The sequence below is a fragment of the Nyctibius grandis genome, chromosome 11 (genome assembly GCF_013368605.1).
Source record: "Nyctibius grandis isolate bNycGra1 chromosome 11, bNycGra1.pri, whole genome shotgun sequence".
NCBI lineage: Eukaryota > Metazoa > Chordata > Aves > Nyctibiiformes > Nyctibiidae > Nyctibius > Nyctibius grandis.
This window is the reverse complement of record NC_090668.1, coordinates 25529697-25545268: the sequence shown is the minus strand read 5'-3', so window position 1 is coordinate 25545268 and position 15572 is coordinate 25529697. Positions and strand designations below refer to the sequence as shown.

General features: G+C 44.6%; 1 protein-coding gene across 1 annotated transcript in view; it reads right to left on the bottom strand.

The window, feature by feature from the left end:
- The window catches only part of SMAD3 (SMAD family member 3), an 81343-nt gene extending 72852 nt beyond the window's left edge, over nucleotides 1-8491 (bottom strand). Inside the window, exon 1 of the mRNA XM_068410098.1 lies at nucleotides 8233-8491. Coding sequence (XP_068266199.1) covers nucleotides 8233-8438 — 206 coding nt within the window. The 5' untranslated portion in view covers nucleotides 8439-8491. The remainder of the gene's footprint in view (nucleotides 1-8232) is intronic.
- Between the last annotated feature and the right edge of the window lie 7081 nt (nucleotides 8492-15572).

Sequence of the window (15572 nt, the reverse complement as noted above, 5' to 3'; positions counted from 1 at the left end):
CTCTGGCCTTCCCTGTGACACAATTTGTAAGCAAAAGTAAATGAAATTTTCAGATTAGATAACTACAAATTATGAAGTCAGCTAAGGATGGTCCACCTAATACCTTGACCCTGAGACTTTCCTTCCTGAGGACCCCGAAGGCTGGAAGAAGCAAGGGCCCCAGGCAGATAGACCGACTCTCCTGACACCTTGTCCCCTGAAATCTTCTCTCCAGGATTCACAGACCTCACTTTTCATAAACTGATGCATATTCCTCTGGAGATCAAAAAGTAGATGCTCTCATTCACAGGGTCAGACACACGGCCCATCTGTGGTGAGCATGCAGGTGCCCTAGGACAAGGTAGGCACACACAGACCCCAGTCACACGACTACCTGAAACATGAAACTTCTTTGCCCTCATAACCTCAGTGCTGAACAGCAAGTGAGCTGTAAAGGTATTTCTAGCCGCAAATAACAGTTATCAGGATGACCTATTCACCTTTCCCAGACTTACACAGGTTACATTTCCAACAGGCAGATTTTACTGGAAGTATGTTCTTTCACGAGCCTCACCAATGAGATTTATAATTCCGTCATGTCTTCCACATCAACAGCAGCTCCTAAGACTTTAAAAATTAACTCCTCGTGGAACAGCATGATTCTGAACACAAGCAGGTTGAAGAACCAGACTCACAAGCAACAATTACCATTTTCTCCCTGTATTTCCCCATGTCCTTTCCCCATTGCTCTCCTATCCACTGTCACCTGCTACTCCAGAAGTGCGCCCTTGATGTGAGCAAGGCCAGTATCAGCAATCACGTGGAAATTCTCCCCTGTAGAGAAAGGAATGATGGTTCAACACTTGGAGCAATTGCTGGGGCACACAATCCCACAGATTTCCTGACCTACTAATTTTGAATAGCCTAAAGTCTGTCTGCACCACGCACAGCCATGTAGGATAAGCAAACCTACCTTGTCACTAAATGAGCAAATTTGGACACCTGAAACAGAGCAGCTACAGCAGCTTAGGTTTAAGGGGGCTGCTCAGTTGACTATGAAGATTTCATATTCTGGAGCTCACACAATTCCTGGGTGATCCTCTAAAAAGCAGGGAGTTACTTTTTCTTACCTGCCTGGGCTCTTCTGAAGATAAGGGTTACCCTTTTTTTGTTTATTTGTTTAATAGGGCTCCTGTTACCACACACGAGTAGTTTATCCCTGCTCACATTTGTGACCTACGCTTCTGAAGGATCAAGCCTTTAATATAGAAAGAAAAGCGAGCTCTGGCTTTTTATTCTGTTTCTACAGAGCCCCAGTACCACTAGTAATCAAACTTCCCTGCTTGCCTAAGGGCAAGTCCCACCGTTCTGACAGTGATGGCAAAGAGATGTGTGAGCAAATGAGGTTCTGGTCTAAAAGGCTTCAAACCATCTTTAAAAGCAGTACGAACTGCAATAATTGACACATTATTGTCTCTTCAGTTACACAGAAAGTTGTGCTCCCAGTGACAAGTACAAGAGCCCAATTATTAACAACTTCCTTGTCTTTATGTTTGGACTCAAGCTGCATGTAACAAAATGTAATTAGCAAACATTTGCTAAGCTTGGTGGAGTCAGCCTACTAGAACTGGAGTGTCTGGACAAGAACCTCTGCCCTGTCTTTATTCCCCTCGCTCCTGTCTGCTCTCTTCACTGCCAATCAGCACAATCAGCTTTGGACTGGAAAAAGCTTTTTACACAGCACATCAAGGCAGACAAGGACAAAAGTTAATTAGGACTATTCATAAGCCTTACTGGAAGAGACTGCTGCATCCCATCCCTGAAAATTTAATTGCACTCAATAGAGGAAAGCCAGAAAAAAAAAATAAAAAACAGAAAACGATAATTTGGGAATAAAATCTGATTTCAATTTAATTCAAGCACGGTTTAGCCCTATTTATTTCATAAAGTAGTTCATGCTGGATAATGGCATTATTGTGCATCTAACAGCATTAGAAGCTCCTAATAAATTAACAAGTGAAAATTAATGGCTGCTCAGTCCATTAAATCTTGTTAATTTTATTTTTGTTGCAATAATATAGCTATCGCAAGTTTACATTATTAAACCAATATTTATTAGAAGAGCTCATTTTAATTGGATCCCTGATGTGATAATCCCGTACAGTGTGTATTTCTTGATTTCATCAATTTTTTGCATTTATTTCTCATTATATTTAAATGACTGCAATGTTCAGGGTCTTTTCCTAATACTATAAAAGTTAAGCAACCATTTTAAACATTTTATTTCACAAAGATTCAACACTTACTACACAATATAATGAGAATCTTATGAGCCCTTTCCGAAGCTATTTTAAATATTTTAGTCTCTTGAGAAAAGGGGGAAGAAAAAGAGGCAAAGATATTAATATTTGAAAACATCTCAACAAATAGTAAAATATCTTTTTTCCCCTTCGCCTATCAATGTTTATATATAAACACTGCTCTGTTGTCTTTCAAGTCAAGAGGAGTTTTACCACCAGTTTTTAATCAAGATGTTAGCTAGCCTGCCCATCTCAGGAAAAAGATAACATCTATATTGACAAAAGGTTTTGAATTGTATTGGCTGCTGACAGAGATTACAAATTTCAGAGGACGTCTTACTAAGGGCTGGGTCTGATGTGCTATTCCAGCAGCAACCGCTCTGAGGGAAGGGGCTGCGATGCTGGACAACCCCTTCTCCCGACCTCCCTCCTTTCCCCAGTCCCTTGTCTCTGCCAACATAACGGAATGCGTAGTGGCTCCCTAACTGGTTGTATCGACATCGCTGCTTTAGCTTAACAGTAGCATTTTGTTTTCTTAAATGGTGTAGAGTGGACTAGAAGTCAACTACACATGCTATTATCCAGGCTCATACAAGAGGCAGTAACTCTGATGCAGTCTACAACTACCTGAAGGGAGGTTGTAGTGGAGTGGGAGTTGGCCTCTTCTCCCAGGCAACCAGCGACAGGACAAGAGGACACAGCCTCAAGCTTCGCCAGGGGAGGGTCAGGTTGGACATTAGGAAGCATTTCTTCTCAGCAAGGGTCATTAGCCGTTGGAAGGGGCTGCCCAGGGAGGTGGTGGAGTCACCATCTCTGGAGGGGTTTAAGAAAAGCCTGGACACGGCACTTAGTGCCCTGGTCTAGTTGCCATGGTGGTGTCAGGGCAATGGTTGGACTCGAAGAGCCCAGAGGGCTCTTCCAACCTGATTGATTCTGTGATTCTGTGGAGTGGCTGCGGGGAGCAGAAACCTCTGTGTCTGGAGAGCAGGGTGGGACCTTTGGGGAGATGACAAGGAGGAAGAGCAGAGAGGTACTGATGGACAAGTGGGACTGCAGGCAGAAAGTACACCTGACTAAAGGCCTCTGTCCACTTACCTACTGTATTTTCACTCTTAGACCTGATCTGCAGTCACATTAATGCCACAAAAGCTTGTTACAAACAGTTGCAAAGCGGGGTCTACCCTGCAGCTATCACTGCCACAGCTAAGCTAGCTCATGTGGGTACTGCTAGCAGCACAGTCATGGCAGCACAAAGGTTAGGATAGGGCTGTAAAAACCTGCCCATAAAGCTAGGTCAGTACACAGGTTAGTGCACACAGTTTTGTAGCAGTAAAATTACCGGCAAGAGGGAGCTAACAAGTGTAATGGCAGCTAGAGTGTGTTTGCACACAGGGACTGCACTGTAATCACCTCCAGTGCACCACCGTTCCACCAACCTAATCTTAAGTGCTGACACTCTTAAACAAGTCTACGCAATATTAAAGCTCCTCACATACAGGGACGGGCCAAACTGAAACCAAGGTAGTTTAAAATTGGCATTAAAAAATATACAGATTTGTGTGTGGACACACAAAACTATGACTGGTCCTTTGCTTGTTACTGAAACCAGGTGGGCACCAGTCTCAAAAGAAGAACACACTTCACAGTCTTGCAGACAGGCCTCTGCAACTTACTATATTTACAGTTTTTGTATTTTCCTGGCATCAAGACAACCCTAAGAACATGGTCAATTCTTGTAAATATTGTCCAGTCAACTACCAACACAACAGAAGGTATGCTCACACCCAAGATGTTCCTAAAATCACTTATATATTATCCCGGTTTTCCCTGCTAAAATGTAAATCATTTAAGGAACACCTTGTTCAGCTGCTTTTATAAAGCAAATGTGCCATGTTTCCATTTCAGTTGATACATTCTATCCTTATCAGATGAGTTCTACGAGAAATAATATCCACTTCTCTTCAAAACTATTTTCTAAATTAAAAAAACCCACCACTTAAAAGAAGGTGTTCCTTACATGCAGGAATCCTGGCTCCCCTAAAACCACTGGTGATACAAAAAAAAATAAATATAGTAATAGGTTCAAAAGAAAAATATGCATATGAAAATATATTACAAAATGTCATGAGATTTATGTCTTAGTATGTGTATTACCACTAATAATGGTAAAACAAAGCATTTACTATCTCACCTCATATCAGCAAGACTATATATACTGTACAGCTTTTAGAAATTACTAAATGCTCATCACATGTTCCTGGCTTCTGCAGTTCAGATCCCTATATAGGCTGAGTTAAACACTCATCACAGTTCAGCCTAACACACTTTATTTCCAGAGCAAAATGCTGATAATTTGTCCAGTGCACAGCATGGCCTCTCTTCAGATCAGGAATAGTATTAGAAACTCATTGCTCTTCTCCCAAGGGTGAAGTCCATAGGGTTCTGCAGGTATGTAGTAATGTCAGCTGTAGACTTTGCTGCCATCAGATACCAAGCTTACTGTACTCTTTGGTCTCAGAAGCAAATAGAGTCACCAAAAATTGAAAAAAATCTGACAGCAGCTGGAGTAGACCTGAGCTTGCTCACAGAGTCAATTAGAGAGGCTGCACATTCAAACACCCGGCTGTGCTGGGGTGTGTGCTAATGGCACACCATCCTCAAGCTTGTCTGAAAAGTGATGAAAACACGCATCCTCAAAGCTGGGCTTTCAAGGTCAACACAACTACTACAAAGGATATATTTCAACGTGCTAAAGAATGTCAGTTTTCAACTTTATCACCCATCACAGTATGAAAAAATGTCAGACTGTCACGCAGACCCAGCTTGCTACAACTCACTAGGTCAGCTCCTGACATCAAAGCCCACCAGCTTAGTGCACAGAGGTTTAAAGGCGGCTCCCTTCTGGAGAAGGACGGGCTTCAGCAGCAGCGTGACAGACGAGGGAGGGAGGAAGGTCCTTTAAACAAGCCATTCTGTCGAGCACCAGTAACTGTGGCACAAGAAACAATCAGACGGTCTGAGACTGGTAGGTTTGTCAGGTGGAAATTACTTCCTGCTGCAGTAGAAAAAAACAAGAAGGAAAATTCCTGCCAACATCAGAGTGTTACACTGAAATCCTTGAAGGGCTCTGCAGCCTTTTGCTGTCTGCCACAGGTCCTTCCAACAGAAAACCTGGGGCCTGAGGTGTCTGTCACATCATCTTACAAATGGAGCACTTGGAAAAGTAATACATGCTGAACAAATACACAAGCAAATAAATTATTCATTGTTTAATAATCCATCAGGAGATAGAATGTAGTATGTATATTTCCAGTTCCAAGTAGATAAAAATGACAGCAGGAATAAATTTGGTATTCTACTTCCTTAGCCCTACAACAAAAATTAATTTTCTTTCTTAAAACAATCCTACCTGATCCCACAGGAATTTGCTGCGTAGCCCTTATTCTTGTGAGCAATGTTTCTCCAAAGCTCAAGCACTTTTACATCTGAAACTTGCTTCGTCTCATGGATACAATAGCTAATTTTGGACTTACCCTACTCCTGCTGGGCCAGAGTCATCACTGGCATAGCTCCACTGTAATTCAGTCTACTGATGCATTACAGACAATGCACAACATGATCTAATTCGCAATGATGGTTTTCCCCCCTTTTTTCCCCCCAACATATTTATTTGACTCAATAGTGAAATGACATATGTAGAATTATTTAAAAAAAAAACAACCTAAAACCATACTAAAATTGTCTTGCAAATGCTAATTTCAAGTGATACAATAACCAGATTCACAGATACATTAGGACAAAGAGCAGAGTCCAGAGGAGAAGACACAGCTCAAAGTCACAAGGCCTGGCTATAGTTCCAGCTCTGCCATTGACTTCTAGACAAGCTGTTTCACATTTCCACACCATTACCCAATCTCTGATATATAGATATTAACCTCTCAGTATGCTGCTAACAAGGGTCCAGCACAGCCTAACCTAACCACACTCATTTGGATCTCTGTAATATACATGCTAAACAAAAATAAAAGTACATATGAAGTGTCATGTTTAAGAACTAGAACCAAGGCATAAGGAGCTACACCAAGGTTTAAGATCTGCAGGATCCAGGCTCTGTGTCATAAGTGAACATGAAATTCTTTTATTTTCTGTACAGATTTCCTTTAACAGAGCAAGGTCTAGGAGAAACAGACATTTCACTGGTGCACAGTAGGAACAGCCAGGACAATGTCTGGAGGTGATAATGTTTATGACTTGTGGTATCTGCTTGTGTGGTTATTTATTTTCAACCTCCCAAATTATTTTTCTAAATTAAAGCATTGTACTCCACGCATCTCTGCTTGCTTTGAATCATAAAATATCAAAACCTTCCTCCCTTATCTAAACCACCTTGTTACTAGTAAAAAGAAGTACCAAGAGGCTTCATGCTCTGCTCCCTAAGGACAGCATCAGCTAGACCCAATACCCAGGTCACATCAGCAGGGCTGCTCAAGTCATTTTCTTCTTTTGAAATAGTAAGTATTTCAGGGAAGTGGTTTAAATAGGGTGTTATCTATGTGGAAAGCACACTGCTTACCAAGAATTTAAAAATATAGGGTTTAAGGCACTTGTATCAGGTGGTAACTCTACAGGTTTTGATTTCTGCTTCAACTAGGCGAAGCCAGAGTAACTCTAACAAAGGCTGGGAGCTCTGTTTGCATTACTGGCCAAAATCTTAACCACAGTCATTCAGCACCAAAGAGATAAGGAGACTTTATTTTTCCTTTAAAAAAACCACTATAGTTGTTGGAAGAAAATTTTAGGAGTTCCAAATATCCGCATTTCTAAGCTACTTGCTTCACTTTTTCACGCAACAGATGCTGCTTTGTATTAGCTACTGCATATTAAATCATTCTGACAACCAAGAAAGCATACATTTGTTTGCGCGAGAGAGAAGCATGAATACACACACACACAGATATCTTCTCACGCAGAAGCATACAATTATGCAGCATTCAAATATTTGGGATGAACTTTGGCCTTTGTTTGGAAAAAAAAAAAAGTACCCTCAAACAACAATCAGTAACAGACTCAGCAGTCATCTGGCTGAGCTCACAGAAATCAACAAATCTTCAGCAATAAAACACCGCCTGTGGCCAGCTATCTGAAAGTTACTCGGGAAATTTTTTAGATGGGATACTTATATACACGTCCTTTATGATTTATAATGGTCTTACGGATTGATCTCGGAACAGAAGCTAAAAATAAAATCTTCGTTAATTCAAAAAATGAAAAAAAAAATCAGTTATATTCACCCTCACATGCTTTTTTGCACTCCAAACAATCCCCTTCAGCCATGCCATTTGCATTCCCGATTTAAAAAGTAATTTTAAAACATATGCACAGCAGGGCTCTAAATGACCTCTTCAGAGTAATATCTGTCTAGCTAATATGGAAGAAACCAAGCAACCCAAACAAAACCTTTTTCCTGATACATTAATCAAAAGAAAATCTTAATGTAACAGCACTAGAGAAACACGCTGAAACTTTTGACAATGTGAGTATCCACAGTAAGTATAACTGTAATCCAGGGCCCTTCCAACTTTTTTTTTTTAATCTCGGCTGGAGACATATTTTCTCCCCTACATTCCCCTCTTCCTTTCTTCCTCTCTTGTTACTAGACAGTAATCCAATTCTGTAGCCAGTTATTTTTTTTAAAAAAAACACTATATATAGAGCCAGGATAGAGCATGCAGGAGAGAACTAACACCGCACCGGAGTGCAGCGGGGCTGGAAAGCAAAACAAGCCCTCTACCAGGCTGTGCCAGAGCATGCCGAGCCCCTCGGGAGAAAGCTGCTACCGAAGGGCCTCCGAGCACCGCCGTGCCCGCCCCGGGGGGACCCGCAGGGGCGGCCGTGCGGGGGGGCTGCCGTGCCCGGGCGGCTGTGCCCCTCGGTTGGTGTGCTCCCCCCCTACCTGGGGATGGTGATGCACTTGGTGTTGATGTTCTGCGTGGTGATCGCCTTCTCCAGCTCGTCCAGCTGCCCCGTCTTCTTCAGCTTCTTCACCAGGCTCTTCACCGCTTTCTCGCACCATTTCTCCTCCTGTCCGTTCTGCTCCCCTTTCTTCCAGCCCAGGAGCCGCTTGACGATGGGAGGAGTGAAAGGCAGGATGGAGGACATGCTGGCTCGCCCGGCAGGGCCGGCAGCGCCCCGCCGCTGGCTCCGCGCTCGCCCCGCCGCCCCCCGCGCAGGCCCCGCCGCGCCGCGGGCAGCACAAAGCCCGGCCCCGGGCGGCGGTGGCCTCGCCTGGCCCGGCGCCGCGCCGCTCCGCTCGCCCGGCCCACCGGTGCCTCAGCGCCTCGGGCCCGCGGCACCAAACTTTGCCCGGAGTTCGCCGCCTCTCCCCGGCGGCGGCAGCTCCCTCCTCCCCCTCCTGCCCCGCTCTGTGTGCGCGGAGAGGCGCCCACTCCAGCTCATTCCCAGTCTGTCTCTCATGCAAATTGCCTGCTGGCCGCCCCGGCCCGGCTTCCACCCCCTCCTTCCCTCCCAAACACGCTCACTCACGCCGCCGAGGGAGGGCGGGGAGGCGGCCGGCCCGCCGGGAACTCCGCTCCCCCCCTCCCCGCCGCCGGCAGCCCCCGCAGCGGCCCCCGGGCGGGACGGGGCTCTCCCTCCCTCGGCCCCGCTGCCGCGCGGCGCCCCCTCAGCGGCCTTCCCGCCGCGAGCCCCCGGGGAGCGCAGGGCGGGAAGCTCCCCTCATGGCCGCCGCTGCGGGGAGGAGAGCCCTCACCCCGCACCGGGAGACCCGCGGGGGCTCTGCCCGCCCGAGCCGCGGCCCCTCGGCCTCCCCACAGAGCGGAGACCCGCCGAGAAGGCGACTCCCCGGGGGGAGGCCCGCGGTGCGGGTTCGTCCTCCTCAAGGCCGCTGTGGGCTCTCAGAGGGGGTCAGCGCGGCCATAAAAGCCCAGAAGTGAGTTCAGGAGCGGTGCCTGGAACAAATCCCATCGAGGGGGACACAGCAAAAATAAACATCAGCGACAAAGCCCCCCTCGGTGAGGGGAAGGGACAGAGGGACCTCAGGCAGGGTGGGATGGATGCAGCCCTCACCATGGCTGTTTCCTCTGTGGAAAGGTGTGTTTCCACACACAGATAGCTGAGCACATCTTGGTCAGCCGGCTCAGGCAATCAGCAGTTTTTGTTTCAACCTCTTTAATTTACTATTCCATTCCCTCATCTTTCCACCCGGTACCCGAATAATTTTTACCCTGTATCAGGCACAAATGACACCCTGGAGATGTTTACTGCCAGACCTGGTCAGAAATTCTCAGACGGAATATTTTTGTCAGAGGACAACTGTTCAGATCTAGGTGTTTTGTAGAGATGCTTCGGTTTTGGCTGACTCAGGGTGGCATCCAGGTAAATTTCCAGTTTCTCACTTTCCATCGCTGGGCAGACTGGGCTGTCACACTCTCCAGTCTCTAGCGTTGCCCCCTCCATGCCAAAAGGGAGCCCAGGCCCTAAAAAACACATAAATACAAATCATAGCTCCTCAGGGCTCCAGTCCTCTGATAAACCACCCCAAAATGGTGCTGAGAGGCACACACAGCAGCCTGGCAAGCAGCAAGGAGGCTGGGGGCCACCTGCAGAGTCACCAGGTGCCTCCACAGAGGCTAGTTCATGTTTCTGAACATCAGCTGCTTCACAGCTCCTCACAACAACCTCCCAGCAACAAAGGGGTAAAAGTTTCAAGGGACCCAGCTCCCAAATTCTGAGGTTTTGAGCTGAGATATGCTCCCCAGTTTTCTCCATCCTAAGAGAAGGGATGATGATGAGCCCGAATTTGGGAAGCCTCCGGGGCTGCTCAGCAGCTCCCAGACACGCAGGTTCTTGCCAACCCACATTCTCATATTCCAGGTTCCAGTGCAACCCAGTGGGGAGACTCCTCGAAAGCCGGCATCCAAAAACTTCCCATGCCTGCGGATTCAAAGCAGCCAGCCGTACAGATTGCCCTGTGGCAAGTTAGGAACCTAGGGGTTCAGACAGTGTCTGAGGCTCAGAGGCAACCAGCTTGACTTTCACAGGGATTTAAAACAAACCGTGTGTTTTATTCCAAAGTGACAGCACCAAATTTTGAAATATCAATATTGGATGCAAACTAAATACTCTCTTCTCTTCATTTTTTTTCCTCCAGCATTCTCATATTATTCCCCAACATGCATTCCCTGAGTGTCTTGAATTTTGAAGGCTCACCACTAAAATTTTGGAACATTGCCCTGACCCAGTTTTTGGCTGCCTTGGTTGAGATGCCTGAAGTACAGAGATGTGGAACCCTTGTAGATGATCCCAACATCATTTGAGGAAACAGTTCCTCAATACCTCTAAAACAATGCAAAAAAATTTTGACACTAATTACACTAAAAGCAGGATGCCTGAATTGCTGACTGTTGCTAGTGCCATTGACTTGCTGCATATTTGTGTTCTTCTGAAAAGGCCTAGCTCCTGATAGCTGGTAGTTGGTTAAGAATCTGAACTTTCATTTTAAATTTTTTTTTCCCCAACTTTAGAGAATAACCTGAATAAGTGAACCAAGTGAAACACAGATGGTAAAGTTAGATAGATTTTTTTAATGTAGACATAAGTACTTTCTACAATTTTAAACGTGGTGAAGTTTAAAGTAATCTTTTCCTAATTCTTGGCCCAGCACATTTTGCAACTAAAAGAAGCCCAGAAGAAGACTGAGTGTGAAGGACCTGTCTCAGACCTGGCAAGTCAGTGCTACGTCAAGGCTATCTTGGTGCAGATTTCTGCTGGGGACTCTGTTTCTTTCTAGCTGTTCTGGCTAGAAAATCGTGGGGACCATGCCATCCTTTTTTCATCCAGAAAGTTTGCAATAATACTCAAATCTCATCTCTACACTCAGAATTCATGCTTTGACCTCAGTTCAGCAGGGCTTCCAGAATTTTGTATGTATTCATGGGCTAATCTTCACTTTGTTACTGTCATATCACAAATGATCGACTGGGTAAATTTGAATAAGGGGAAGGAGAGGAAGAGCTGACTGGTTTGCTCACACTTCAACAGTGATTTAGTGGCAAAAGGGTGAATAGAATTTGCTAAACACTAAACCGAACTGGATCTCGCTTGATTACAATCTCATAAATGAGGTGTAGGCAGCTAAATCACTGATCTAAACTCTGGGCCCCAGCAGCACAATGAACACTACTAAAAAACAAATAAATATTTGGTTTTGGGATGTAGAATAAATTTTTAAGATTAGGGATATTATATTTTATGGAACAGCTTGTGTGCCTGCTGGGGTTACCTGTCAGAACGAACTGTTTATGAAAATATGACTTTCTGAACCCCTAGACAGTAATTCTTTATTTCAGAGAGTTTTGGACACTCTCATAGTGGAAAAGTTAACAGACAGGAAAAGACAGGACCGTCCCAGTTTTGCATGGTCTGGATCCGTTCGCTGGTTTACAAAGCGTCTGACGTCTTGGAAGCCACCACTAGGCAGGATAAGTTTATGCATTTATTTGTGATGTAATTTTTTCTTTGCTTTTTAAAAATCATTGGTTTTGTATATTTGTGGCATAATACAGGTTCAGGGACTCCACTTACTGCTGTTTGCTCTTACTAAAAAATAGAGATATATATAGTCTGCAATAATGTGACAAAACCATATACTCGAAGAAAAAACCCATACCCTTTATGGATATCTTGTATTTCTTAACCTTTTACTAATACACTAGCACCTTAACAATTACTAAAAAATAATCTTTACATACCTTATTAATAGGATCAATCAATGAATAGGAACAGAATTTAATTTTTACTTTCACAAAAAGAAAAATTGGGCTTTGATTCAAGAACAATATAAAATCAGCATGACAGAGAAGGTGTCCTCTGAAGCTCACATGTACCTTTATTAGAAATATTTTTTACAGCTTCAGAGATTGAAGAACAGCTTCTGTGCTTCGCTCTATGTTCCCTTTATACCCTTCAAGTAGTGAGAAGGGAGGGAGGGAGGGATTTTTCGGGCAGACACTAAGCTGGTTCCATCAGCTCCCGCCACCCTCCCCAGCACCCCTTGTGCAGGGGCGTGCTGGAACAGGCAGGCTGGAGGAAGCGTGGCCAGAGCACGCTGTTCTCTGGCTACGCTCAGCCGACAGACAGTTCTTAGGGGAGCCTGGTGCCTGCTGAAACAGCTCCCGGGCTGTCTTAACATGCAATTGTGGCTAGTTTGAAAATCAGGGAGTGGTTGAGAACCATCTTCTAATGTATTGCCCCCATCTCTTTCACTCACTGACTGAAATATTAAGTATAATTTCCTACGTGGGCATTACCTGTGTGTGGAAGACAATTTTACAATGGCACTGACCAAGACAGCTGAGAAGCAGGTGGACAACCTGCAAAGTTCACAGCAGCTAGGGATTTACCAGGGCAGCTAAGAGAGCTGTGACCTCCTCAACTCCCTTTGCTCCATGTTATGTAAGTAGCAGCCACACTGAAGGGTGAGATAGGCAGCAGTGAACATGAGGCAATAGATTTAAATTGGGTTATTTTCATATGTTAACTTGTAAATAAGGGTTATGACATTTAACTTTGAAGCTATGTCACATATAATATGCATAAACAAGGGAAAGTGTGGGAGCTTTCCTTGGTTAAGGTAATATATATATATATATATGTAGAACAGCATTTATATGCAAGCAAACCTATCTTAATCACTCAGAACAAACCTACAGGAAAATAACTTTTGGAGTGAGTCACGAAAAAAGCAAGGTCAGTCTAAGTTAATGTCTTCAGAGTTAACTTCAACACTGTGAGACACACAGCTCAGACAAATCCTTTCGGGGTACAGTAATTATTCTTCTCTACATATGAGAAAACATACATATACAATAAAAATTTGCTTTGTTGAAAATTCATAATAGTTAATACACACAAGCTAATTCACCTGCATGTTCCAGGAGGCTCAGCAGTGTAAAAACCACACAACCACCTCTGACCAAAGGTCTAGTTAAGCCAGAATCCTGTCTGTGACCATGGCAGTACCTCTTGCCAAAGGAAAAAATACAAGGCAGCAGCATGTCCAGAGTGATCCTTCTTCTAATACCCTCTCCCAATTTTTTGGTAATTATTTGTGTAGACACTCCTGAACTGGAGTTGATCTCCCCAGAGTGCCACGGATAGGCCATTCCTACCAAGACTTCTCTGTTTCTGACTTACATGTGCAAGTGGCCTCCATTAGACTCCCGTATCCCATCTGGGAGACAGAATAGAGCTCCTCTAAAGATTAACTGAAATACAGGAATAGAAAGGGCAGCGTTGTGGTTAGGGCAGGTGAATGCTCTCCTGGGAAACTGGAATTTTCCCCTCTCTGTTGCTGCTCTCGTGGGGCATGAGGCAACTTCAGCCAAAACGCTGCGTGTTTATTGTGTGCAGCTCACTTTGGGGAGGTCTGGCTGCTCCCCTGGGGTCGGCTCTGCAGCAGGGCACACACAGCTGCTGAGAGCTCTGCTTCAGTAAAGCGGGACGGCCTGGTGGTCAGGACCCTGAAGGACCTCCTTAAAAACACACATCTAGCAGAGTTTTGAAAATGGCAATCCTAATTTTGGTTTTCCCTGGTCATTGAAGGCTTGGCTTTGAAATCTTAATATACCTTATATGATAACTTTTAACATGGTTTACATGTGCCCAGTAAGTAACAGGAGATAGCAGTCAATAGTATGGAGGATAGTTCTTTGGTTTGGTTTTTTTTTTTTGTTTCATGAGACAACAAAGCATGTTGCTGGGGACACCACGGCATCTTCCCCTGCACAGCTCTCGGAGGACAGGAGAGGTACACGCAGGGACACAAAAGCCTCCTGAGGCTGAGCCCTCGGTTGAACCACAATTACTTGGATAAGGCCTGATCTAATCTTTACAAATGTGTTAACAGCCTGAAATTAATATGCTTTCAATTAACCTGGAGATAAAACTGTCTACTAGTATAGGCCGTGCAGATACCCTGATGGCATGGAGTGGAGCATTTTCAACACCCAGCTCTGCACCTGCAAACGCTCAGCACTGCCCAGACTTTGCATACAAGTAGCTGCTGTCAGGCTGCTCCTTGGTGCGACACACACACATACAAACACTTGCCTGTTCCAAATCTTGCAACCTGAAATCTTACGTTTTTTTAAAGTATGCCATGTAGTTCAAATAAGATGTAAATTCTCAGTTATAGGGAAGTTTTTCCTTACAAGACATTTCCCTCCTCTGGTTGCTAGAGTGACCAGGGTCCATGTACAATTACACGGTCTCCTGTGGTACAAAAAGCACCAGTAAAAAAGCTGCAGCCAGAAAAAACAATGGAGTAGGCCAGGCCCCAAAGCCCCAAACACAGAGGCTCGTTACAGGTAACAAAAACTCCAGCTCCCAGCCACAAGCGTTCTGTTTGAGATTCTTTTCCTGTGTCCATATACAACTGCTTGTCCCTTCTGAATTCCTTGCTGTGCTACACCCTTATTTTTTTTTTTTTTTTGCCAGGGCACATCTGTTAAAGTCTTCATTTTGGCTTTTGAAGTGGGCATTTTATATCTAGCTGAGCTTTAAAAAAAGATCCTGAGCAAAGGCCTTTTAACAAGTAAATATAAATATATTATTTTTATGAATAGGCCCCTGTTTTCACATGTTCCACTCCCAATGGCCTCTTGTCCACAACTGCTGGCATGGCAAACCCTCGACGGGAAGAATACACTTCTGGACGAATACACTTTTCCTTGTTGTGCACAAGGGAGATTCTCAAACAACATTTTAATGAAAAAATTCACCCGTGCTGCAGGGGGAAATCCCACTGTTGTGCAGCAGCCTTGGGCAGCAGGAACCACCCTGCCCAACGTGCTGGAACCGACCCCCCCAGCACTACAGGGAGATCCTGACCCAGATTCAAACCGCGTGGCTCAGACACTGTCCGCTTGCTAGAGCTTTTGTGCTGAACCTGGGCAGAGCTTGAGGCTGCTTGTAACGTATGTCCCCACACACACACCAGAGAACAAACGCTTTGGATCTCAGCCCTGCCTCACCAAAGTCAAGTGGGAGTTTACTAATTTCAGTTACTACAGAGTTTACCCAGTAGTTTTTATGTGGTGGCTCCTCTACATTAAAACCAACAGTTAAAGGCTGCTTACATTTTCATTTTTGAGGTCTCCTTAATTAAGAAGTGCCATTACCTTTTTTGTTTTAATTCTTTTAACCTGAAATGCAGTTGAGGCCCCACAAAGGGACTGTCATTCTCATCTGAACCAAGAATCCTCTTTAAGGCAG